At 34.8% G+C, this 26246-nt stretch overlaps 1 protein-coding gene across 6 annotated transcripts in view; it reads left to right on the forward strand.

Moving 5' to 3' along the window:
- Positions 1 to 26246, forward strand: part of TAB2 (TGF-beta activated kinase 1 (MAP3K7) binding protein 2) — a 67651-nt gene that overhangs the window by 15875 nt on the left and 25530 nt on the right. For 2 of the 6 annotated variants that reach the window (XM_081140737.1, XM_081140732.1), the window contains exons 2-3: positions 7660 to 7808; positions 24623 to 24813. In XM_081140737.1, coding sequence (XP_080996863.1) covers positions 24712 to 24813 — 102 coding nt within the window. In that variant the 5' untranslated portion in view covers positions 7660 to 7808; positions 24623 to 24711. Of the gene's footprint in view, positions 1 to 7659; positions 7809 to 13791; positions 13973 to 15832; positions 15995 to 24622; positions 24814 to 25114; positions 25212 to 26246 lie in introns of those variants that run through there. The other 4 variants (XM_081140733.1, XM_081140734.1, XM_081140736.1 and 1 more) reach the window with 4 other exon arrangements.

Raw genomic sequence — 26246 nt, forward strand, 5'->3', positions numbered from 1 at the left:
CAGGAGCCCCAGGTTCTAGTCCACGGTCTAGTAGAAAATTCCTATGTGAAATGGAATTTTTGTTTGTTTTTTTACCCCTGAATCCATGGAATCTGGAATAGTGCCTGGCATGTAGTAGGTGCTTAGCAGATATTTTTGGAATGAATCATTGTTTTATGCTTACTTTAATACTCCTTTCTTGATTTATTACTTCGAATTTATTACTGCCTAATAAATAAGCTTCTGAGGTTTTTGTTTGTTTTTTGTTTTTTTATTTTTATTGATTTTAGAGAGAGGAAGGGAGAGGGAGAGAGAAACATCAATGATGAGAGAGTCATTGATTGGCTGCCTCCTGCACACCCCCGACTGGGGATTGAGCCCGCAACCCAGGCATGTCCCTCACTGGGAATCAAACCTCGATCTCCTGGATCATAAGTTGATGCTCAACCACTGAGCCACGCCGGCCGGACAGCTTCTGAGTTTTTAATATAATGAGAGTATCTAGGTTCTGATTGAGGTGAACTATTAAGTTTAATTTATCATGTCTATTTTAACTGCTTAGTGGAATTTCTGGCTTTTCCTTGATGTATTTTCTGCTACTTAAAGTTGCCAAATGGTATTCTAATACTTGATTTATTGAGAATAGTTTATTGCATGCATTCTGTATGCCTGTATTATATGTAGGCAGTGGTCTGTATACAAGCATATAGCTCATGTCTCCAGGGATCTTACACCCTAGAAAGATGAAGACCCAGAGAAGTGGAACCATAAGAGAACAAGTAAATGTTAGGTCATGAAGCTCTGACTCTGGTACAGTAGAAGTTCTGGGAATAGGGAGGCTCAGGGGCTGAAGCATTAAAAAAAAAAGATTCAAGGAAATGAAACGAGATGGTTTTGAAGAGGTAGGTAACATTTTGATAAGCATCAAAGTGGAGAAATGACATTCTAAGCAAGGACAAAAGCACAGTCAGGACAAAAAGCGAAATTGAACAAGTTCAGACAAGCCTGACTGGATTCTTATGGGTAAAGAGGATAGTGGGAAATAAAAGTAGGTGGATTTAACAGAGTTTTACTCTAGTCTCCATAACCCTTGCAGGGGTTTGAGGACAGAATTTAGAGGAATCCATGTAATTAGATGAGGGGAAAAAATTCACATCTTTATATTTTCACTAACATACCTCAACTGAAATTTAGCATTCTTTCTATTATGATTTTAAGCAATAAACTACAGTAATAATGCCTGTGACTTTATTACTAATAGTAAAAGCACTGATACTTTCATATTAATTTACAGTTGTAGGTATCTGTAAATATAATTTATTACTATTCACAATTACGGCAGTGGTTAGACCCCTGCTAGAGCTTAATGTGTTGAGTGTTAATAAAGAAGCATATATATTAATATATCACAAATATGGATTTTAAAAACACTTGGGCCCTGACCAGGTTGCTCTGTTGGAGCGTTGTCCCAATGTGTCAGGGTTGTGCAGGTTTGATCCCCAGTCAGGGCACATAGAAAAATCAACCAATAAATGCATGAACGAGTAGCACAACAAATCGATGTGTTCCTCTCCCTCTCTCTCTCTCAAGTAAGTAAATAAAATCCCTAAAAAAAGAAAATACTTGGTAACTTTCTATATAATTGGCTTTCTTCGTAATTACATGTTTTATGCATTTAAAACCATATTTTTAAAAATTAGCTATTTCACTAAAATTTTCTTTGTAATCCTATGTACTGTATATTATGCATTTAAAACCATTCTGAGTGGAAATCTGTGGCTTTCTCCAGACTACCTAAGGGGTCATGACATCAGATCTAGTGGAACCAAATCGGAGAAGGCCTTGAAAACCACATCAAGTTTTAATGGAGAAGCCTAGTAAATTTTTTGTTTTAATTACAGACTAAATATAAGTTAATTTAGAAATTTTAAAAGTTGTATTAAATTTTTAAAAAGAGGGGAGACTTTTTTTTAGCTCACAACTGTAAAACTAAGGTTTCAGAGGTTAAAAAAAAAAATCTATAATCCCACAGCCACTTTTGTTACCCTCTTAATGTGTATCTCTTCCAGTTTATTAATTTCTTGTTCAAAGGAGTAAAATATTTAAAACAGTTATGTAGGAGCATTTCTTAATCTGCCATACTGTACTGGAATAAATAGGTCAAGTGGGAAGACCTTGGTGGCAGGGAGGCAAGCTGTGGGTCTGGTCATTTAGATGTTGGTTGATTGGGACAGTGTGATAGCAGTAGGGGTGGAGTACAATTGACTAGTCTAAGAAGTGTTTGGAAAGGACTTAAAGGACTTGGTGGTCAATAGTGGGGTTGAAATGCATGGAGTGGTAAGGGAAAGCATCAGAAAGAAAGGAGTAGGTGCCTAAATTGGGATTCTTGGAATAATGTTGCACAGGGTTACAATCCTTAAAACACAGAGGCCAGCTGTGTTTGAGAATTCATAATTTTTGAGTTTTAGAAAGCTAACATGGTGTATATATTACATATTTATTACATAACACCCTCAGCAATGTCTGAGGCATCACTTACTAATTAAACAATAATTCTGTAGTGAAACATGGAGATATTCACAGTAAGTAGGCCAAATATAGCCTATAAATAGTCTCATATCAGTTCAAAGCAAAATTTTGCCACTACCAGATGAGTTCTGACATGAAGTTTCATGAAAAAATCTTTCTGGTACTTTTTAGATTTTAGTACTGTGGTATGGAAGTGATTGTAGACTACATTGATTGTAGCATCCAGTGGAGAGAGTCTTAGGAATTGTGTTTTAAGGAGTGATAATTATTAAATGGATGAGATTTAAAGGAGTTGAGAAAGTTAAAGGCAAGAGAAAAGCTTAGGTAATTTCAGTTTTCAGGCTAAAAAGAGAATTGCTGCTTCTGACAAAAATGAGAAGTTGAGGAGGTAAGCTAGTTTAGAAAAGAGGTTAAGGTTAAACTTGCTTCACTTGAGATTCCCTTTAATTTTCCATGTATTCCATATTGTGGGCAAATGAACTTAAAAGTTTAGATGTATTGGAGTATAAAATTTCCTTTTAAAATAAGCTCTGAATTTCGAGAGCCTTCAGACTTGTAGGTTGGGAGTGGTTGGAAAGGTGTTCCTAGATAACCAAGAATTGGGGCCCTGCTCACCTGGAAAATAGACTGAAGGAGTGGAGTGGGGTACTTGTCCCCTAACAGTATTCTTTTCTGTATGGTTGAATTATTATGTTTATAATGATATAAATATATTCAAAAGGAATAACTGTTGCAGCAGCAGTGATAGCTGACACGTTTTGAATGCTTACTAGGTGCTAGGCACTGATCTAAGTGCTTTACAGCAAGCAGTCTAGTGGTATCTGTTTCTGCCTTGTAGATTGGAGCGTGATACCAACCGAGAGCAGAGGTAGTAGTGTGATTTTTTATTCCCAGTTCACTTTAAAAATCCAAAATACAGATGATTAATGCATGAATCTATAGAATTGAATAGGTTTTAACTGTATTGCCATTCTGTGACTGTTTAAAAAATCTACTGGTACTGTCATATAAAATCTTTCTTTAACAAAACTGAAATAAGGTCCAGTAATTACACTTAAAAGTGGTGTAATTACTTTATATTTATTGTGCATAAATGTATGCATTTATTTTGTGATTCATAAGTTTTAAAAGGCAAATTTTGTTTTAAACCTTTATTCAAATTCTGCCAATTTGTATGATTTGAACTTTTTCTTCTATTAAATAAGGATGTTGGGCTAGATAATCTGTAAGGCTCCTGTCAGTATCAGATTCTTCGATTCTGAATGTTTAAGTTTCATGAAGTAGAACAGAAAGAAAACTTAAACTATAATTCAGAGGAGATTCTCATTAGATTATGCTCTTAAGTGTAGATGAGATGCCACAGGAAGAATGTAGAGAGTGAATGTCATAACTTTGCACCTATGTACTTTTGATAAACATTAAGAACATAGAAATAAGGATCCTAGGAAAGTAGAAGAACATACAGTGTTGACCAAAAAGTTTCCAAGAAGAGAATGATCATTAATCATTCAAAGTTAGTAATTGAGTTAATACAATATAGAAGAAGGAACTCTGGACCTGGAGTTAGAAAGCCACGAATATATTTCTAGCCCTAACTCTGCTGCTTATTGGACTTTTGATCATCAGTAAATTACCTAATTTTCTCAACCTGGCAAAGTGAGAGTAATAACTACCTAGCCTTTCTCAGTGGTTTTCATAAGGATCAGATGATACGGTGAATTAGAAGTGCCCAATAAAACTTAAAAATATTTATGAAATTGAGGATCCTCATCCACCTTTTTGTAATAACTTTTTAAGAGGTTGGATTTGGTGATTTGACTAAAACTAGTATTAAGGGAGGAAACTTGAAGGCAGATTAAAACAAAATTGAGGCCATAGTGTAAGTATTCAGTAGATAAGTTTGGCTAGGCATGAGTGGTAAGAAATATGTGGACTGGCATAGCATATTCTTTCCTTGCATTGCTATTGCAGATTTTTGTCTGCATGTTTGTGTTTCTTACTGGATTAGAAGTAGGTAGAGGGGAGGAACTGCAGCTTATTCTCCATTTCTTCAGTGCCTTGAAAAAAGTAGCAATTTTAATAAATAGCGTTGTGAATAAATGCTAAACAGGACATAACTGGTAAAGAAAAATTTTGTGATATGAGTGTGTACATGGACTTATGTTTAAGATGGCGAAGACTTAAACGTTCATAGGTTTAAGGGAGAGATTGGAAAGAAAGGGGGTTGGTTTCATCAAGGAAATATGAAAGAAAGGGATAGGATCTGGAACCATAAATGAAAAATGCTAGTCTTACTAGTTGTAAGAGACTATTCCCTGAAAAAAGCACCAGACCCAGGAGATTTTACTATTGAATTCCTTAAAACATCAAGCACCAGATAACTGTTTTAGAACAGGGAGGGGAAAAAGGTAAACTTCCCAGTTCTTTTTACAAAGATAGCACGTATCATGATAAAATATGAGCCCCAAAACTACACACCAGTCTCACAAAAGTTGTTGCAAAAAAAATGCTTAATAAAACTATCAAATGGAATCTAGCAGTATGTTAACAGAATAATACTGTAATTGGATTCACCCTAGGAATATAAGGATAAATCAAGTTAATTCATATTAGTAGGTGAGGGGGGTATGACTAAGGGATGCCAAAAAAGAGGGGGGTCAACATTTATTTCTGATAAGAATCCTTAGTGAAACGAGAATAAGTTAATAAAGAATAAGTTAATAAGTTATATAAAGATATATAAGATTTTATATATCTCAGATGAGAAGTCAGCATTTTCTATGGTAAAATACTAGAATTCCTATTTTATTATTTAGTGAAGTACAAAATTCCTTTTAAAAAGCCATGAATAAAAAAAAGGTGTGGCCAGCGTTACTATTACATAACATTGTCTTGGGAATGCTGCCCAATGTAATTAGACAAAAAAAACAAAATAGGTGTAATTTGAAAAGAAAGAGGCAAATTCGTTATATATTGGTGACATTGTATGTGTGGAAAAGCCAAAAAAAATCAACTGAAATATTGCTGTGAGTAATGAGATTTCAGTATGTAACTAGTTATAATCTAAAGTGGAGTTCTTTGTGTGTGTTTCTTTTTGTTGTTGTTGCTGTTGATTTTATGTCCTTTAAACTGAAGGCCTATCCATATGGGCTAATGAATGGGAATCCTCATTCTTAAAATACTTTTTTTTTTTTTTTTTTTTTTGGCCTTCAGGAGAATGCACAGACTTAAACTTATCTCTAAGTAAATTCCAGCCTATTTTGAATAAGACACTTTTCATGTTAACTTTTAAAAACTACTTTGAAATAAAGTTGCAGCAGTAAATACATTTAGAATGACTTTAAGGAATTTTTTTTTTAATTCCTGTGGCTGTGATACTTGCTCTATTGCTTGGTAATGCCAGGGAAGGTGTAATCTGATCTTTGAGCCATATTTGGTAAATAATAATTTTGTGTGGAACTCACTGTTCTATCAGTAAGAGGAAAATTATTGCACAAAAGTAAGACTTTTCTTTGCCCTTAAAGCATTTCCTGACTTAAAGACCTAAGTTATATCATGTATTGATTCTTTTGTTTTTTAAAAAGCACTGTGTTCCAGATCTGTAACCTTAATGAGGTGTGTTGACAGAAGTATTTTCTACTTTACTTGGAGAAAAATTACATGTCTTTCTGTTTGCCACTAATTCTCTTTATATCCTAAATGTAAATTACTATATTTTTATTCATCATTAGCTCTCAGAATTGAGCTCTCTTACCTTGTAGTTAGTTGTTCTGCAATGTTGAAAAATTGGTTATATCTCTTAGGATGTGGTGCAGATGAGTTATTTAAAACTAAAGCTTGTTACACAGCTGTTGCTTTAGATTTATAAAAATGAAAACTTAAGTATACCCATGTTTAAAACAAAAGAAATGTATTTTATTCTTTAGTAATGCAGAAAATGTATTGAATATCTACTCTATGAGAGATTTTTAGGTGCTTTATATACTCTTAATTCTCGTGGCAATCCAGTGAGGTGGACAGTGGTGTCCCATTTAATAGAAAGGAAACTTCTACAGAAAGTTTTAGTCCAGGGCCATACTGAAACCAGATTTGAACCTAGCTCTCTCTCTTCCAGATTTTTATTTTACCAATAATATACCATCACCATGGATGGAAATTTTGCATTTTTCTTAAAAACTACTTTTATTCTATTTTACTTTGTTGTGTTGCTAGTTACTAACAATGCAGAAAGTTATTTGAATCTTTGCCTTCACTAATTTTTTTTTTTTTTTTGTCCTATTACAATTCTCACAATCAGCCATCATTTGGCAGCAGCAGAGAATTCAATTTATTTTGACTGCTGTGGGATTAGTTTCTTGGAGAAACTCCTTAGGGTGCTAGCCTGCCAAGCATAAGGACATTGTTTCCAGGCCTTAGTGATCTAATTAGTACAACAGTCTACCCCTTTTCATATCCTACCATTTCTGTAACCTTTGTAGTTGTAAGGTGGTTGTTTTTTAATATGGACCTAACAAATTTTTTTTTTAAATCATTGAATCTATTTTAGTAATGGAAAAAAGAATTTCCAGTGTGGTTAAGAACCACATCTTATGAGCTGTTCTTTGCCTCCCTCTTTAAGAATTACCAAGTATTTTTTAAAATTGGAACTTGAAATTGAATTCATTGCTTGGATGTATCTAAAGCATTTTTTAAAGAAACCTCTGAGAATTGATTTTAGGAAATTAGGTGAACAGTTAGAATACAATTGTAAATAAGATTGCGAAAGAGAAAAGCAAAATGACCTGAAAATGAGGACTTTGGAAAGTTTTACCATTGAAAATGGGTTTATTGTTTTTCTCTTTTGTTATACTCTGTGGTCTGATGTTGGACAGTCTATTGCTAAAAGCCAGTAGAGGTTTCTTAAAAGCTACTGTTGCAGTTTCTAGAATCCGCAGTCCAGAATAAAGTTGGGTATATTAAAATAATGACTTAACAATGTAAATAGCATCTTCTGGTAAATTGTAATTTAAGAGACCCTCTTTCTACTTTGGACTATTTTATGTGAGAGACGTTGGGGACAACCTCACTGCTGTTAGATCTCATAATGTTATCTGGTCACTTTTCTTGTTCTGCCTGCCTCTAGTTTACTCTAGTTTCTCTTCTGCTTTCAAGGCTCCAGACCCCGTTCCTGGACCTGCCCTGGAAAAGAAGTATCCAGTAGAGATGAGCTCACTGCAGTTACTTAATTAAAAATTTGTAAGCTGCAAAAATGGCAGTGGGCCAACCAAGAACAGCTACAATTTGAATTTTTCTATTTCCAGGTATGCTAAAGTCAATGGCACCAGTCAAGCTTAGCCTATGTAACTGCCTTACAATGAAATCTATTTAATAACCAAAAATTTACTTTCAAAATTTGTGGTCATCATGCTTTGAAATATAGTAGCATCCCTAACATCTAGGTAACTTGCAGCTAGTATTCACCTTAACATACCTTTTGCCTGAATATTTCTAATTTAACTGTTTGCTAGTAGTAGCAAACTAATCCAGAAACAGTTTAAGAAAAATAAATTTGAAATGCTATTGAGTTAAACCCTGTAAATGTACAAAAAGTAATCTGGTCTTCATTAAAAAGTAAACATTAACTTTAGAACTTTAGAACTATAGAACTTTCTCCCTTTAAGAGGTTCACATATAGTACAAGTAATATAGGGAATTCAGTAAATGAAACTAGTTCTCCATCCTGAGTTCCTCAACCATTCTGTACTATATAGATGCCTTCCCATAAAGAGTAAATATATTCCTCAGTAATTGGAAGTCCTAAGTAAGATTTCTGGATACAACCAAATAATGTATTATATAGAACTGTTACCTGATGAATTTATTTTAAATGTAAGTATATAACTAATATTTGCTATATTTTTACTTGATTGCTCAAAAGAAACCAGACTAGAAAGTTACAAGTAGTTGGAATTACAACAACAAAATTAAAAACTGAGGTTTCCTGCTGCCTTAGATTTTGACCAAGAGAAAACTTATGAGTAGTTTGAGGGTTGAGGTCAGTTAGCTTTTAAGGACATTTATTGCTTTTACCAGTTTGTTCAGATTTAGAACAGAATTAATCCATAAAAGGTTATTGTATTTACTTATACAATATAACCATACATATCTTTTGATTTTAAAGTTCAATTCAGATAGGTTAGAGATTACCCAATATTGAACAGAGGAATTTTATATTCCATTTGCAATTTTAAGAGATGATTCTAATATTCTAGCTTGTGCTTGCTTTATATCCCTCCCTCCATTGTTAATGCATAATGAATTTAATTTTAGCCAATCTAGTCAGCATTAGGTCACTGATTATGTGCCAGATTATTTGTTTGGTATTGAAAAAATTTAATCTGAGTGTTGAATTAGGACTGGAAAGGGAGCTACTACTAGAATTATAGGAGCATTACCACTGTTAAGTGAATTAAAGGAGAAATTGAAGAGAAAATTGTATCTGAATTTCATTCTTATTAGTTGTCACTGGGGCTATTAGTAATGGTAAAGAATCTATATTACTGAATGCAAATTGTGTTTTAAGCACGGTGCTAGACACAGTAAGGATGTCAAAATGTATAAACCTTATACTTTCAGTGAGCTTACAGACAAGTAATTTTTTTTTTTAAGTATCATAATAGAGGTACAAACAATGTACTTGATAGTACCGGAGAGCCTAGCCGGGCATGGCTCAGCTGTTGAGCGTCAACATAGGATTCAGGCGATCGGGGTTCTATTCCCAGTCAGGCACATGCCTGGGTTGCAGGCTTGATCCTCAGTCGGGGGGGGGGGGCAAGCAGGAGGCAGCCGATCAATGACTCTCTCATCATTGATATTTCTATCTTTTTCTCTCCCCCTCCTTTCCTCTCTCTGAAATCAATAAAGATATATTTAAAAAAAAAAAAAAAAAAGAAGTACCAGAGAATCAATTTTGTAGGAAAGGTAATGTTTCTCCTGAGCCTTGAAGGATAGATAGAATTCTTTAGAGAGAATGGAAAGAGTACTTCTAAGTTACAGAAATGAAAGTAAGTAATATGTTCTAGAAATTGTGAGCAGTCCAGTGTGCCTAGGGAGTAGTGGGGTACAGGATGATATGATGGGAGATGGGCTATGCCATACATGCTTTCAAGTGTCAAGTGAAGGAGTTTGATTTAATTCAGTAGAAAATGGAATCTGTTGAAGACTTCTTAGCCCTGGTGCATTTAAATCATTGAGTCTTTTGAAAAGCTAAATGTGGCAGAGCAAGGGTTGCTTGGTAAGGTTGAAGATTAGGCAGTAGTAACACCTAATAAACGACAACATTTAGTTTTATATCTCAGGCAGTATGTATGAAAAGTTTTACATGCAATTTCTCATTTAATCCTTACTACGAGAATGTTGTGAGAATTAACTGAAATAATACATGTTAATCATTTAGCACAGGACTAGTGATTATAGTATAAGCTCAGAAAATTATTCTTGTCCACATTTATGTGTGGTAAATTCGGATAAGTGTTGCGTTTATTGGGAGATTCTTAAGATAGTAACAATAAACTGCTTTTTCTACTATTTCTTACCTCTTTCTTTTAAACATTTAAGCCTTCTCATTGGTGGATGAGTACTACTTACTCAGTTTGAGGGCTGCTTATTAGTTCACATTGAATTAGCCATTGGGTAAAAAAAGAGAGAGAACTGTTTTGTTTGTTTGTTTGTTTGTTTTAAACAGTGGATTGATTATAAGGTAGGAGACTAAGCATAGAGATAGTCTTGGATAAATTAAGTTAAAACATAACTGTAGGTCTCATCTGTCAAGCATCTTGAAAATTGATGATTGTTGCAGCTGTTAACTATATCAGTAACAATTTCAACATAGGTAACATAGTCCTTTAAGTATTTGAAAGTACATATAGTTGGCTAAGTACAGGTACTCTCAAATAACTCATTCCATTGTACTGTTACCCTCCTACCCATGTATCAGAATACAAGTAGTGTTATGTGGAAATATATAGGAAATAATTTTATACGGAAAATATTCTGCTCTAATTATCTCAATTGTTTATGACTAATTATACAAGTAATACACGCATATATATTCTTATCAAAAGTGAAAACAACAAAGATGACTAAACTCCTTGGACCATCTTCCATCATGGGTCCTTTTACCCAGCCCCCTCTTCAAAATAGTGATATCCTTTCAGAACCTTTCCTATATATTCATATAAAAATATCTGTTTAAAATTTATCTCTTTTTGGTATCTTAAAAAAACACCCATACAAACCTGTTATACATGAGTTTTGCACCTTTGTTTATTTGGTAATGTCTTACAGATCTGTCCATATAGTTACTTGGATATCTTGCTCCACTTTTTAAAAAAGTAGCTGCATGGCCTCCTTAGTGTTACATTACAGTGATTTACCTATTCCTCACTGGACATTCAGGTTAATACACACTGGGGTGATCATCCTTCCATGCTTGCCTTCAAACACGTCTTTGTCTCTAGATTAGTTGCTTTAATTTGTATAGATAGAGAGGTAGAACTCTAGTACTTTGTTACTAGTAACTAATTTCATTCAACCCATCTCACAACTGATTGCAGTAACAGTGGGTGGTGACACCACAGTTGGGAACTACTGGGTTAGAATACTGATCTGCTACTGACTCAGTTGAAACTGGATGTGTCGGTTAATGCCTCGCCGTGATCCTCTTCAGTTTAGAAAAGCAGAATATAACAGTCTCTGCCTCGTATCTGGGGGAGATGAAACGAGGTAACAGATATGTGCTATAGGAAGTCCAGTGTAAGTCTGAGTTCTTCTAGGTTGTAGTCTTCTCAGAGGCATGGACTATTTTATTCATCTTTGCATATTTAGAGCACATAGTGGGCAATGTTTGTGGAATGGATCCCAGAAATGGTGAACCAAAAAGTGGGTCATATCTATGAGAAAATTTCAGACCAATAGAATATTCTTATGTATATTTTACATTATCTGAAATCTGTATATTTTTCACTGAAAATTTCCCACCTTTTCAACCTCATCTCACTTCCCAGCTGCATTACAGCCATAATTCCTCAAATTAGTCATGTTCTTTCATGGCCTTTCTCCCAACACAGTCATCAGTGATACCCTGTAAAACTTTTATTATTCATCTTTCATAGCTAAGCTCAAGCACTACATTCTTTGTGACGGTTCTCCTGCCCTTCCCTAATTCCTGAGTTTAGGCATTTCTTTTTCTTGACTTCCATTGCAGCTTATACACCTGTACATGGCACATAATGAATATTGCTGAATGAATGCATACCCGCCTGTGGGACTTGTTAGAGTGTCACAGAGCCGGGCAGGGTCCGGAACTTCAGAGATAAATTATCTATATTGAGAAAGTAAGAGGCATGTTGTTTTTCCTGACTTGTGGGGTGCAGCATGCATTGTGCAAAGGAGGGCAATTAGATCTTCTGTAATGTAACCCTGACTACCCCACTTCAGCCTCATCTTTCATCCCACTTTCTCCCTGTTAGTCTCACTCCCTGCGTGTCAACGTTAGCCAGCTACTTGTGGTTTCCAAAATTTGCCATGCTACTTTACTCCTTAAAGTCTTTCCCCAGGCAACTACTTAAGTCTGAAATACTCTTTTCCTCTCAGCTACCCACCTAGTAAACATATTTCCATCTTCCAAGGGTCAGCTTAGCTGTTACATTTTTTAATGAACCCTTTCTTAAAATCCTCTATGTCAGAATTCACTGGTCCCTCCTTTTCCCTTGTGAACTGCACATTGTATCTGTAACAACTTAGTTATTACATTTATTTGTTGATGTGTTTGTGTTCTACTAAAATGAACATTTTTTTAACATAGGCAACTGTTATTGATTTTAGTATTTCAGCACCCATTATAGTATTGAGTAAGCTGTAGGCACTCAACAGGTTTATTAAGCTATATATAGACACATACATAATACATATAAAAATAATACATTAGAAATATTTCATAAAGAACTTAATTAGATGATCGCTTTCATATATTTTATAGTTCAAAGTTCATAATTCATTAGGGAATTCTTTCTAGATTTATGGATAAGTATTATAGGATGAGATTCTGGTTCTTTTTTATTCAGTTATATAATTAAAAATGTAATTAAATTGAATATTCTCTAAGGATATCTGTAATTGGAGAAATAAGCAGATTCATATATAATAAATCTGCTGTGATAGGGGTTTCTGTACAGTTCTGAGATTATTCTTGGCGATCTAACAAAAAATTCATTCTCCATAACCAAAGTAAGACTAATAAACAACTATACAATCAAGTGTTAGATTTGAAAGACTGGCACATACTTAAGAAAATTACTGCATTGTCCATATTGTATTTTAGAGACTTGATTCAGTTTAATATTGCATATTGTTTTATCAGTTTTAACTTTGCTCATTTTGAATTCTCTTTCATTTCCTTTTAAGATTTTGAGTACTATTATAATGATGAAATCTTTTGTTTAAATGTTTTCCTTTGCACATAGATTTTATCTTCATTAGCAGGCTTAGCAGTCTCATGAGTTACCACAGTTGTCAAATTACCAATAGAGTGTATACGTATAATTTTAAAATTGCCGATTTAACATTTTGTTAGTTATTAAAGGTTTTAAGACATCAATAATAACTGTCCATCTACATTATGTCTGACTTGTGAACTTAACCATCACACTACCAAAGCCATAACACACACCTAGCAGCTGGCTAGCAGTCCAGTCTGGGGGAAAGTCAGTTGAGGGCCATGACATTAGAAAGAAGATGGGCAAAGTGATATGAGAACAGAGAAAACACAGGGCCAAGAAGGAATTGAAACTGCACAGGGATCAGTTGATGAAACTTTTTATAACTTTCTCTTAATCTTCATATTAAGATGCAATTTTAGATTAATATTTTAACCAAATTACTTTAATTTCCACACCATTGGGTTCATTACAAATGTTTATGGTTATGTGAGGTAGAAATTGGTTCTTTCAAGTGCTTTCATTATCTTTTTACCCCCTTTTACCCATAAGTAGGAACTTATTGTCATATCAATTTATATCATCTTTTTAAAAAATACTGTGCATATTTATGCACAGGATGGATTATCCAAAAATTAAGTAAAAAAGGAGGCACTGAATGGTAACTCTGTTTTTATCTTAAAGCCCTAATGTATTGGAAAATAATGAGATATGAATTGGAAAATACACAAAAAGGTAGTTATATAATATGTTTTGATGAATTATAACCATTCTGTCTTAGATTTATTGCACTTTTCTTGATCCTTAGAAAATGGTAGCACTCACCACAAAACCACAGTACGTAAATTGCCAAGTGTAGCTGGCTCGCACATTCCTTTTAGAAGAACTTATTCCTGGTAAGCCTTGTAACCATAAGAAATGGTCAGCATTCATGGACTGGAGGCAGTGTATTATATGAGAAAATTGGGAAGTTTTCTTTTTAAGACAAGGTAGTGTGGATCATTATGTTATATTATTAATGTTTATTATTTTTCTTTAGAAAGTAAATTATTATAGGATTATAAAGTTGAGAAATCCATTGTTTGGTAAAATAATTCTTTGCTCCCTTCAAGTTTATAAAGAACACTAAATCTGAACATAATAGCTAGCTTAAAGTAAGTAGCATTTAGATTTCTGATTTGGTATGTTCCTGTTATTTTATTTTTGCAAATAACTGGTTAACTATATAAAATAGTTAAATATGACAGCTGTTTTATGCTAAAGATGGATTATAATTATCTTGTTTTTAATCTTGAATGGTGTTAGTATTTGAATTTTAGATTTTTAATTACATAGCTGTAATTCTTGTACTTGAACTTGTAGGAAATAGGTTGATATTATAGATTTTGGGGGTAAAGTTTGCTTTGCCCTCGTAAATTTGTAAAATCATCCTTCAAGAAATATAATCCTACTAATTTGCTGTTAAAAATAATTTTGAAATTTTTTATGTTTAGCGACATTTGAAACTCTTTTAAAGTTAAAAAGTGTGAAGTGCATCAATTATTACCTAACTGGCATTTGATGGCATATTACATAATACATCAATAATGTAAAAGGTGCTTAAAATAGTATATGTAATTAGGCAGGTAATATGATTCTTTTTCTGGCTTAATCCTAAAACCTTTCTTTAAGCCAGAAGGTTTCAAAACTTGCTTTAACTTGAATTTTAAAAATTATAGCATCATTCCACTATTTTTATTGTATATCATTGCTTCTTTCTATGATGAGGATGTACTTTAAAGAATAACTCAGCTGCAGTGTGATAATGTCATGCAGCCCACAGAAGAGACACATTAGAGTTAGCGACAGACTGTTAACATCATGTTGGCCACCAAAGAGAGAAGTTGAAACATTCTGCCTTCCCATTAGACATCCTGGGAAAATTAGTGTTAGTAGTTGTTGAGGTCAGAGGGGCTTTGCAGTACAGATAGTTCTGTTAAAATCTGACATGGGTATTTATTTCTAAAAATCACCATGCTTTGCAAATTGTACAAAAAAAAAGTTTATGGAAAAAATGGAATTCAGAGTACAACAGTACAACACTCAGAAACTTCATTAGTGAACATTAAAAAAAAAGAGGATAAAAAAAAACGGTGGCACATTTACACCGTGGGATACTATGTAGCTGTCAAAAAGAAGGACTTCTTACCCTTTGAGACAGCATGGAGGGACCTGGAGAGTATTACTCTAAGTGGAAAAGGCCAGGCAGAGAAAGGCAAATATCACATGATCTCACTTTTATGTGGAATCTAATGAACAAAATAAACTGACAAAAAAAATAGACCCAGAGACATTGACGCATGCAACAGACTGACGTATAGCAGAGGGAAAGGGGGGTGGAGATTAACCAGAGAACTTATATGCACATATTATAATCATAACCCATGGACACAGACAATAGTGTGGTGACAGCCTGGGGCGGGGGCGGGGGGAGGGGCCAGTGGGAGGGCATCTGTAAAACTTCGAATAAAGATTAAAAAAAAAAAAGATAGGATAGGAACTTTAAAAAAGCATGGTAATATGCCCTGGCTGGTGTGTCAGTGGTTAGTGTTGGCCTGCAACCAAAGGGTCACAGGTTCTATCCCTGGCCCCCAGTTGGGGTATGTGCAGGAGGCAATCAATTGATGTGTCTCTCTCACATTGATGTTTCTCCCTGCTCCACCCCCACCCCACCCCCACTCCACTCTCTAAAAATATCCTCAGGTGAGGATTAAAAAAAACATGATAGTATAAATGTTAAGTGGTTAAAAATTATATAAATACTTGTACGGCATTTATACAAATAAATATTGTTCTTTGCTTTGAAAAAGCCTGAAGTTTGCCTGTGGAACTAAACGTAGATGTGGCAGTTGTGAAGTGGTCAAAGGAGGGTTTTCTGAAATCAGAAGGAAAGTTGTCACAAGATGTGGATGGGTGTGACAGACTGACTGCATGTGGATGCAGTGAGCTGAGAGAGCTGGCAGAGTTTTGAGGTGTGTTCATATTTATGTTTTGTGTATTCATTAGCTTGTTTCAGGTGAATATGATTTTCTGCATTCACCTGTGCTGCTCACAGACAAAATCACAGTAAAATTTACTTAATGCTCAAATTGTTCACTAATATATCAATTGCATTGGAACAAATTTGCAGTTTCAAAACAAGGTATTTAAGCAGCACTGACTTACAGCTGAGGGTAAGGAGAGATACATACTACTTTTTATAGTAGTCTTTAAAATCCGTATGAATTCTGATGAGTATTTAGAGATTTATTGCAACAAATATTTACTGACCATCTTCTAGGTGCCATACACTTTCTAAGTATTTAGGATACAGCAGTGAACAAGTTGCTTTCTCCATTTTGAAACTAATGTTATTGTAAAGAATTTATTGCCAAGGGTTGGTTTTAAGAGGTAAAAATTGGACAGATGTGTGCAAGAGGAAGTCTAGCAAGGAGTCTACTGGGCAACAAGGCTTTTCTCTAACTTCTTAAATTACATACTTTTACAAGGTAATTTCCAAGGATCCTGTGTAACTCAAGATTCCAGTGTTCACAGAAAAGATGTTCATCTCCAGAGTTATTATAAAAATCACAATTATATTTTAGGGTGGCATATATGTTAAAGTGGAAAGACCTCCTCAAAGTGGAAGATCTCTTTACCTTCATAAGCTAACCGAGAATCCTAATGCAGTCATCCTGTTTCTCTTTGATATTCAACCTAAACTATATTTTTCTGTTGAAATAATTAAATGTGTTCCAGTAAAACTCAGTTATGTAAGAATGAGGCAAAGATAAAATGATATGTATATAGTTTTACATAATACTAAAACTTGAACATTAGTGTATATCAAAGCCTTCTACAATAAAGGCCACTCTACACTTGCAGCCTTCATTGGCTCTTCTCAGCTTCTCCTATAACTAACTACTCCCCACCCCAAACTCCTTTTTCATATCCCCTACTTTACTCCTGTCCCTCCTTTCTTCTTCTAGCCAGACAGGTGGCTGACTCACTATCTCCAGAATCAGCCTAGTATTTGGTTGTCTTGCTTCATACTTTAACCTTCTTAATTAAGAACCCATGATTTAGGATACACCCCTCCACACACACATACTCCCTCCCTCAGCCCCTTAAGCACCTATAGAAGTTTATATATTTCACTTATCTGGCACTTACGTACAGTATTGTTTGGTTTCTCAGGCAGCTTTGTCCAAGTTCCCCAGTTACACAAGTTATTTGTCCACATACATGGAAAAGGAAAATCTCAGCGGTTCAGTCAACTCCTTTAACATTCTGCAGCCAGAGTAGCATGCAACCGTTTGCTAAGGTTTTGTTCCCTTTACTTTGTGGAAATTCATGATATTTAGAATAATTATTACTTTCAGTGTTTGGGGGTTTTTTTGGTGTTTTTTTTTTGCTACACGCCAGACAGATGCAGTACAATTAACTTTTACTGTGTTATCACTAATCCTTGAAATTCTTTGAGTTTTTTCCGTTTTACAAAGAAGTAATAGTATTATTACTGACTGACATTTATGTAAGCTATCTTATTTCTTGCATTCCAGCTATATGTACTCTTTTTTATTCTCTTACATGTATTTCTCACTTAATTCTTATAATCATATGAGATAGCTACTCTGTCATCACCATTTTATAGATGAGGAAATAGAGGCACTGAGAAGTTAAATGATTTGCCCAAGAAGAAGACACTGCAAGTAAGTGACAGGTTAAATTTTATGAATAAATGAGCACAGATTATAGAATACTAGAGTTTATACTTAACCAGCCATCATTATGTTTCAGATATTGTACACTTTATATACATTACCTCATTTAGTTGTCTTACCTTATTGAGACAATGTCCACTAATACAGAGGTTGAAATATTTAGTAATGTTAGGTTATCTCTGTTTTTAACTATTAACATGTTCTTTTACTAAAAATTTTTAGAAACAAATGGCTTAAGTGGAATACTGTTTTTTTAAATTCTACTCTTAGGAAACTCTTTAGGAAAATTTTAAGCCCATCTCAGTGGCATTTAATTTATTCATTAAATTCTTTTTTGATAAGGTTTTAATAGTAAAGAGCAGCATTTTGACTGTCCAGTTTAAATTATAAATCTAAATAGTTTATGCACGGTACATTACCAGTTACTACTTTTCATTTTAAAAGTTGGTTCTCTGGGAATTTAGCTTCACTCCATCATTTACTTTGTATGGTACCTCCTGGTCAGGGGCAGTTAACTTCAGTCTTAGACATACTTCTCTGTATCTCTTTGGTCATTGTTTTGGGTTTTTCTTTGTTGTTAATCTTACTAAGGCAGTTTGTTTGCTAGAAAGTAATAATATGCCACCCAAATCTGTAACTTCAGTAGCAGAATAGTAGTGTTTTCCGCTTGCCCCCTCTCCTTTTTCTCCCCTTTTCCCCTGGGATTAGAATTCCAAGAGCTTTGCTGTTTTATTGGACTTGATGGAAAACCAGCTTTTGGTCACATGTGATAAATATTCAACAGTTGTTTGTTTGTTTCTCATTAAGAACACAGTTTTCTTTCCAAAATGCTAGTATGGTAAATGATCTTGGAGATACAGTCCATCCCTCATAAATAGACTAACTGGCTAGGATAACAGTATTTATAGGGGGGAAAAAGTAAAATTGACACTGATTATGGATTTAAGCAAATATTGTAAAATAAGTAACTAGGCATAGGAATGGAGAAGCATGGTGTAGGTATGAGATAGCAACTGAGTTATAAATGTGAGAGATAATGTGTAAAATTGGAAAAACCCCTCAAGAAATAACCCTGTAATCATGGGTAGGAATGTGGAGCAGCAGCTCAGTGGTTACCTCTACAGAACAGAAAAGAATGGGGCGGCGTGATGCAGGGAGCGTGCTAGTTTCCCCAGTAAACTGTGTAGTTCTAGCTGACTTTTTAAACTATGTTCATGTTTTCTTCTTTAATTTTATTTAAATTTTTTATTAGAGGGTATGCATGTTAAGATATTTCCTGAACACAAAAATTAATTATTAAGATACTTGAAAATCAGTTTTTGAATATACTGTTTAGTTGTTTGGCCTATAGGGGGCTAAAAAAATATTAATACTTTTCTTCCCACCTAAGCTCTTCCCGCTGTGCTAATAATTAGATTAACAGAGACAGATCAACAGGAGAAAATCAGAGTTTTAATACAGGCACATGGGGAATTCACATAGACATGAAAGTTCCAAAGACAGTGAGGCAATATTGGGTATATAAGACATTTTTTGGACAAAGGGAAAGGAGGGGGGGTTATTAGATTTCAGAAGTGAGAATGGACATTTATAGTTAGTTGAGGAAGAAGGGAACATACATGGCAGGAGAATTATTGCTAGGCAGCTCAAACAGTGGGATGTAGGGTGTCTAGCTAACAGGCACACAGCTTGGGTTTTTCTGTCTGAACCTCTTGGGCAGGAAGGAGGGAGAGTCGCAGGTTTTCGCTCAAGTCTTATTTCTTAATACACAACTAAAAATAAATAACCCCAAAAGGCAGCTTCAGGGTGGTACAACTTTGGTCACTTTAGGGGAAAAATTAATAATGACTGTATAATGTTTTATACTGTGTATAACCAAGAATATTTTATTCTAGTGTTCTTAAATTATATTGTAGGATTTTCTCATCTACATTCAGGTTTTGATAAACACCAGCACCAAAGGTGCCTTTGAGCTACATACCCATATATTCCAACTCCCTCTTGTGATATCTCTATTTTAATGTTTTAAAGGTAACCTACACAGGGATGTAAAGTACAGCATAGGGAATATAATTGATAATATTGTAATAACTGTATGGAATCAAATGGATGCTGGACTAATGGGGGGGATTCCTTTGTAAGTTATATAAATGTCTAATCACCATGTTGTATACCTGAAACTATTGTATGTCAACTGTAATTTTTTTTTAAATCAGCCAAAAATAAATGAATTAATTCATTAATATGCTCAAGACTCAAAACATGTTCAAAACCAAACCTATACTTTACCCCTTAGTTTGCTATCTTAGACCTTTTCCATTGTTCCCTGATTTATACATGGAACTGCCATTCAACTAAGCAAGTCAGAAATCAACCTTGACCCTTTCCTCTTCACCCCAGTATCTAATCCATCACCAAGTTCTATTAATTTTTACTTCCTAAATATCTCAAGTTTCTCCTTGTACTCAGTCTCCATTGGTATCTCTGCAATTACAAGCTTTTACCATTTCCTAGTTAGACTACAGCAGTAGTTTTCTAACTGTTCTTCTCATATATTCTTTTGCCCTTTTCTCTATACTATAGCCATTCTCCATATGTACATAATTTCACCTTCCCTACTTCTGAACTTAAATCCTTGCATGGCTTCCCATTACTCTGAAGGTAAAACCTCCAAATTTTAATGGCCTATAAGGTGCTTAATTATCTGGGCCCTGCCTTTTTCTTGCTATATTCTCTACAATTCTCCCTAATGTAACGTGCCCCCGTTCAATTTCTGTTTTGAATGATGCAAAAGAGATGAAACAATTACCTGATAGGAAGATAAACTGAGGTGGCAGGCATCAGATCAGGTGGCAGAAGGAAAGAGGCTAAAGATAGAATAGTGGGCAAGTTAAAATAGTTATCTAAGTTACGAACTTGTATTGATGTGCCTTTCATCCAGGAGTGTCTGTGACCTGGAGAGCAAGGGCATTATGAATGACACATTGTAAAGACAGTGAATTCCATTGTGTTCCTCCAATGAGTATTGATATTTGGTTGGTTGCTTTGCTTGCTTTACTTGCTTGTCTGTTTTAGTTAACTTGGCTGAACTCAAACTATAGACTGAAATCTTAGTTTTGTTACTTTAGTCTTAGCCTGGCTGCTTAGAATCGCTCACATATGTGTACTTTGGAGATCAGAGATGTGTGTAGATAGAATACGTAGAATTTGGTGCTTCTTTCTGTGATTTACTTACTAGGTTTTCAACTGTTGTGGTTATGTCAAAGTCTGTCCTTTGGTTCATTAAGCGAGTAAGACTACAGATTTTCTATCTAGGTTTTATTTACCCAAACCAATTGGGGCCTGCTTTCTGGCTAAAAGCTATTAAAAAAAATGGAAAGTCACCCCATGCTGTTCCCTCTTTTAGGTACTGACTCCCTTCTTTTCCCCACCCCTGGCACTACCACCACCTCCCCATTACTGTTTCTGCCTTCAGGTAGTTGTTTTTTATACTTTGTCTATTGTTTATAGTTTTTCTTTGTGAGAGAGTAGGTCTAGTAGGAGCTACTTAGCCATTACAGGAAGTAGAACCCCCAAATACAAATACATTTGTGCATTTGAACAGTTTCCTCATTTGTGTACTTGATAGTCTTTATGAGAAAAGCAAGCGTGATGTTTTTCAAAGGATTTTAGAGATTTTATATGTTTTAATAATGGAATAAGTTGAAATTTATTTTCATGATTTATCTTTTAAATAATAAAGATGATCCTGAATTAGACTGAAAATTTATTTGCTTCTCCCTTGAATTGCGTATACATTTCCAAATCTAGATAATTGGAAATATGTTTTGAAACAAATATGAAGAAATCATACAGTAAAACCTTCATTTCATCAAACTTGCATCTTTGAGCTAGATCCTGGGGAGACAGCAGTAAACCTCAAAGTTCTTGATCTGTCAGGCTAACATTTTGGGGATAGCTAGATAAATTATGAAGAAAAAGCAGGGTATAAGAATGTGATGGGGGTGGTAGACAAGTGTGGTATTAATTTAGGTGATTGGTCAGGGAAGTTGTCTCTCAGGACATTTGGTTAGAGATCTTAATGAAGTAAGATAAGGAACCATGCAAGTAGTCTAATGGGAAAGTATTCCAGGCACAAGGAGCAGTCAGTCCAAAAGCCCTAAGGGAGGAATGAGATTGGCTTCTTCAAGAAATCAAAGAACCAAAGGCTCAGTTCAGAACTGAGGAAACTAGGAGAGTGGTAGGAGATGAAGTCTGAGGGGTGGTGGTTAGCCGGGAGCCTTGTGTTGTAAGATTTTGAGCAGGGAGAGTGATTGCTCTAATTTACTTTTCACAAAGATCACTCTGCTCGATAGGGTAGAGGTACAGGTGGAGCAAAGAGTGAATGCAGGGAGGAGACAAGTTAGGAGAGCTTTGCTTTCAGTCTAGGTGAAGTATGATGGTGTCTTGCACAAAAGCAGTAACAGAGATGGGAGAAGTGGTCAGATTCAGAATGTTTTTTAATTTTTAAAAAAATGTTTTTATTGATTTCAGAGAGAGGAAGGGAGAGAGAGATAGAAACATCAATGATGAGAGAGTCATTGATTGCTGCCTCCTGCACACACCCCCACTGGGGATCGAGCCCACAACCCAGGCATGTGCCCTGACCAGGAATCGAACCTCCATCCCATGGTTCATAAATTGATGCTCAATCTCTGAGCCACGCCAGCTGGGCCAGGATTTTTTTTTTTTTTTGGCAGGTACATTCAACATGACTTGATGGATTAGATGTGGGATGTTAGAAAAGGAGCAACAGTATGAATGATAGTACTCTTTACTAACATGAAAAAAACTGGGAAAGGATTGGTTTGAATGGGGGGGGGGGATTAAGAGTTTGATTTTGGCCCAGCCGGGCGTGGCTCAGCGGTTGAGCGTAGACCTAGGATCCAGGCGGTCGGGGTTCGATTCCCAGTCAGGGCACATGCCCGGGTTGCAGGCTCGATCAATGACTCTCCCATCATTGATGTTTCTCTCTCTCTCTCTCCCTTTCCTCTCTCTGAAATCAATAAACATATACTTTTTTAAAAAAAAAAAGTTTGATTTTGAACATCCTAAGAATTTTGGATATCCAGAAGGAGATGTCAGGCAGGCACAGGCTATATTAATCTGGGACTCAAGGGCGAGAGCTCCCTTGGAGTTAAGAGATAAATTTGCAAAGCCTCTGTTTAAGGCAATATGTTTGGATGAGATTACCTCGAAGAAGAGTGTAGGTATAGTTGAAAAGGAACCCTAGATCTGAACTCCATAGCCCACCAACATTTAGATGTCCAGAAAAGGGAGAGAATCTGACAAAACTGAGAAGGAGCTCCCAGTGGGTAGGAGGAAAACCAGAAGAGTATAAATCTCAGAAGCCAAGTGAAGAAATTGTTTCAAGAATGAGGGAGTAACTGCAGAGAGGTCTGGTAAGACGAAGACTAAGGATTGACCTTTAGTTTGAAAACCTGAAGGTCTATGACAGCTTTGATAAGTCTAGATTCAGTGAAAGGAAAACTATGAAAGCCTGAGTGGTTTAGGTTTATAAGAGATTAGGAGGAAGGAAATGAAGACACTTAAGTATAAACAATCCTTTCCAGGAGGCTTAGTCCAGAAGAGGGAAAGGCAGAGAACTGATAGCTTGAGTGAAGTCAAGAGCGACTTTCTTAAGATGAGCTCTACTCCTTAAATTATTTTAAAATATCATTTGCTAATTTTCAGTACTTTTCTCCTGCAGCACTTTTTTAGAAACACAACTTTGAGTGCTGAACTTGTGTGTGTATGTGTCTTACATAGAAATAGATTTGGGAGATCTATAATGCAAATAACTTGGTTTGGCAGTGGTTTCACCTGATATGTAACCAAGCTACAGTCATATAGAATTAAGTAAAGTTTAATCAAATGATAATAAAAAGCTGACAGGGTTTACTGTGTGTGCTGACTTTTATTCTGTTGAGGACTCGGAGTTCTGTCGTAACTAAATGTACTAAAAAGATTTTAATGTTTACTGTTATGCTGAAAACAGTCTACAGTGTGCTAGATGTACAATAATGGATCAAAGAGACCTCATTCCTATATTCATGGACCTGTATTTTTAAGCTAATTAAGTTGCTATTTCAGTTTAATTTACTTTTACTGCTTTTATCCCAAAGAGGCTTTCAAGAATCAACGTGGTTTAAATTAGAAATATTAGGAATAAAAATAAGGTAGATAGTTCTCAACTTTGGCCACACATTAGAATCACTTGAGGAACTTTAAAAAATTTATATGCCACCACTCCTCCCCAACCAATTAAATCAGAACCTCTGGGGTTTGGGTCAAGCATTAGATATAATAGAAACACAGAATAAAATGCTACCAAGCCCTTGAGAATTAATTGATTACACATTTAAGGATTAAGTATATCTGAAAATTAAGAGCAAATACTGCATTATAGATAATTTTTAAACAAAGCACGCAAACTTTTTTAGGATCTTAATTTTATGTAAAGTAAATGAGAATTACTCTCCTCAGGCTGTCCTCTAATCATTAAGAAAAAAAAAAATCAGTAAAGTTACTCACTTTCCCCTTTTAAAAGAATGAGGGAAGACCACTTTAACAATAATTTCTTTTGACAATAAATACCTTTGGCACAGTCATTATAAAGCATAAAAATATATAGGAATTAGAGAATTTAAAGTTTGCCATCAGGAGTTATAAACTGAAAAGATAGTATAACTTATGTGGAAAGCACTATAGGACGAAATATTTTTATAGTTATTAAATGTTAGGTACTAGAGCACAATACCCTTTTGTATTAAAATTTTAAACCCACAGCAGTGTTCATTCTGTAATCAGTTCTCATTAAAATACTGTGCATTAAAATTTTTTTTCTTTCTTTCACAGAAAATGCCTGGACAGAAGAGATGAGTACTATTTCCACTAAGGCCTAGAATTGCCTGCTGTATAAATAGTCCTGATCGGGCAATATACGAATGGCCCAAGGAAGCCACCAAATTGATTTTCAGGTTTTACATGACCTGCGACAAAAATTCCCTGAAGTACCTGAAGTTGTTGTATCCAGGTGCATGTTACAGGTCAGTGTTCAATGATTTCCGAATTTATTAATACAAACCTGGTATTTTTTTAAACATTGGAAGAAAACTATCTTCTTGTTGGCATTAATGGGCTATGAATATGAAGAAAAGAGATGAGCTTTGGTGTCTGATAGTCATGTGGCCTTTAACAAGTTTAGTCTCTGTACCCCATCTGTAATATGGAAAATACCTGCCTTGTAAAGTAGATGTGAGGATTAAAAGGGATCCCAGTATAAAGCATTGATGCATGGTTTATACTTACTATGAGCTTGCTTTACTTTTCCCCCTCCTATTTTGCCAGGAGAATTCCAGATCTTCATGTGAAAGTGAGAAAAATCATTAAATAGGAGTCAAGACTCTTGGGTTCTAATCCTAAATAGGCACCCCAAGCATATTTGGCAAGTACTATGCCTTCTTTGTACTTGAGTTTTCTGATCTGTAAAAATGAGAGAAATTGACTGGACAAAGCCTAACATCCCAGTTCTAAAGAAAAAAGTTTGTCTTTATGTTTTTAATTTAACCTGTAAGTTTTCCAATTAATATCACTAAACAGCTAATAAATTTTCCTACTTTTATTATTTGTACAGTTTTAGAAATCCATAATTCTAACTATTTAGTGATAGTTGTACCTTTTCGTTTGATTAAAATGGAAATCTTTCTATCAAAAACTGCTTTTTCAGTTTGTTAAAATAGAGCTATAAAAAAGTAGTTTAGATTTAGACAAATTTATTCTTAACAAATTAAAGTTTGAATTTTTAAAAGTATGAAAATTTAAAGACTCTATATTTATACTTGATATAAAGTGACTACATTTTGTTCATACCCTTATTACCTTTTATCTGTACATTTAATTGGTGTGTACCTGCCTTTATGCTAACCTAGTTTTGGTATCTCCCATCTACCCTCCTCATTTTTGCTACAGTGTCTTTCTAAATGCAGATTTTAGCATATATTTACCTGCCTAAACCTCATTGTTCTTCATAACTTCAGGATAAAGTTCATATCTTGACCAAGGAATGACTAGGTCTGTGATATGGAATTCTGCCTTTTTCTGTAGCCCAATCTCTTGCCCAGTCCTTTCTCACACCCTGTGTTGTAGTCATCCTCAACTGATTGGAATTCTCCAAACATGGCTCTTTATATAATATAGTGTTGAAAATGTTTTGAATTAATAATACTGTATTGCTCAAAGAGTAGATCTTAAGTGTTCTCACCACCAAAAATGTTGACTCTGTGAAGTGGTAGATGTGTTAATTAACTTGATTCTGATAATTTCACAATATATAAATACATGAAATTATTGCATTGTATATCTAAAAAGATCATATTGTACAACCTGAATATATACAATTTTTATTTGTTAATCATATCTCAATAAAGCTGGGAGGAAATAAATTAAAATTAAAAATAATAAATAGCGCATGTTTTGGTGA

This window comes from Miniopterus schreibersii (assembly GCF_964146895.1).
Source record: "Miniopterus schreibersii genome assembly, chromosome: 6".
NCBI lineage: Eukaryota > Metazoa > Chordata > Mammalia > Chiroptera > Miniopteridae > Miniopterus > Miniopterus schreibersii.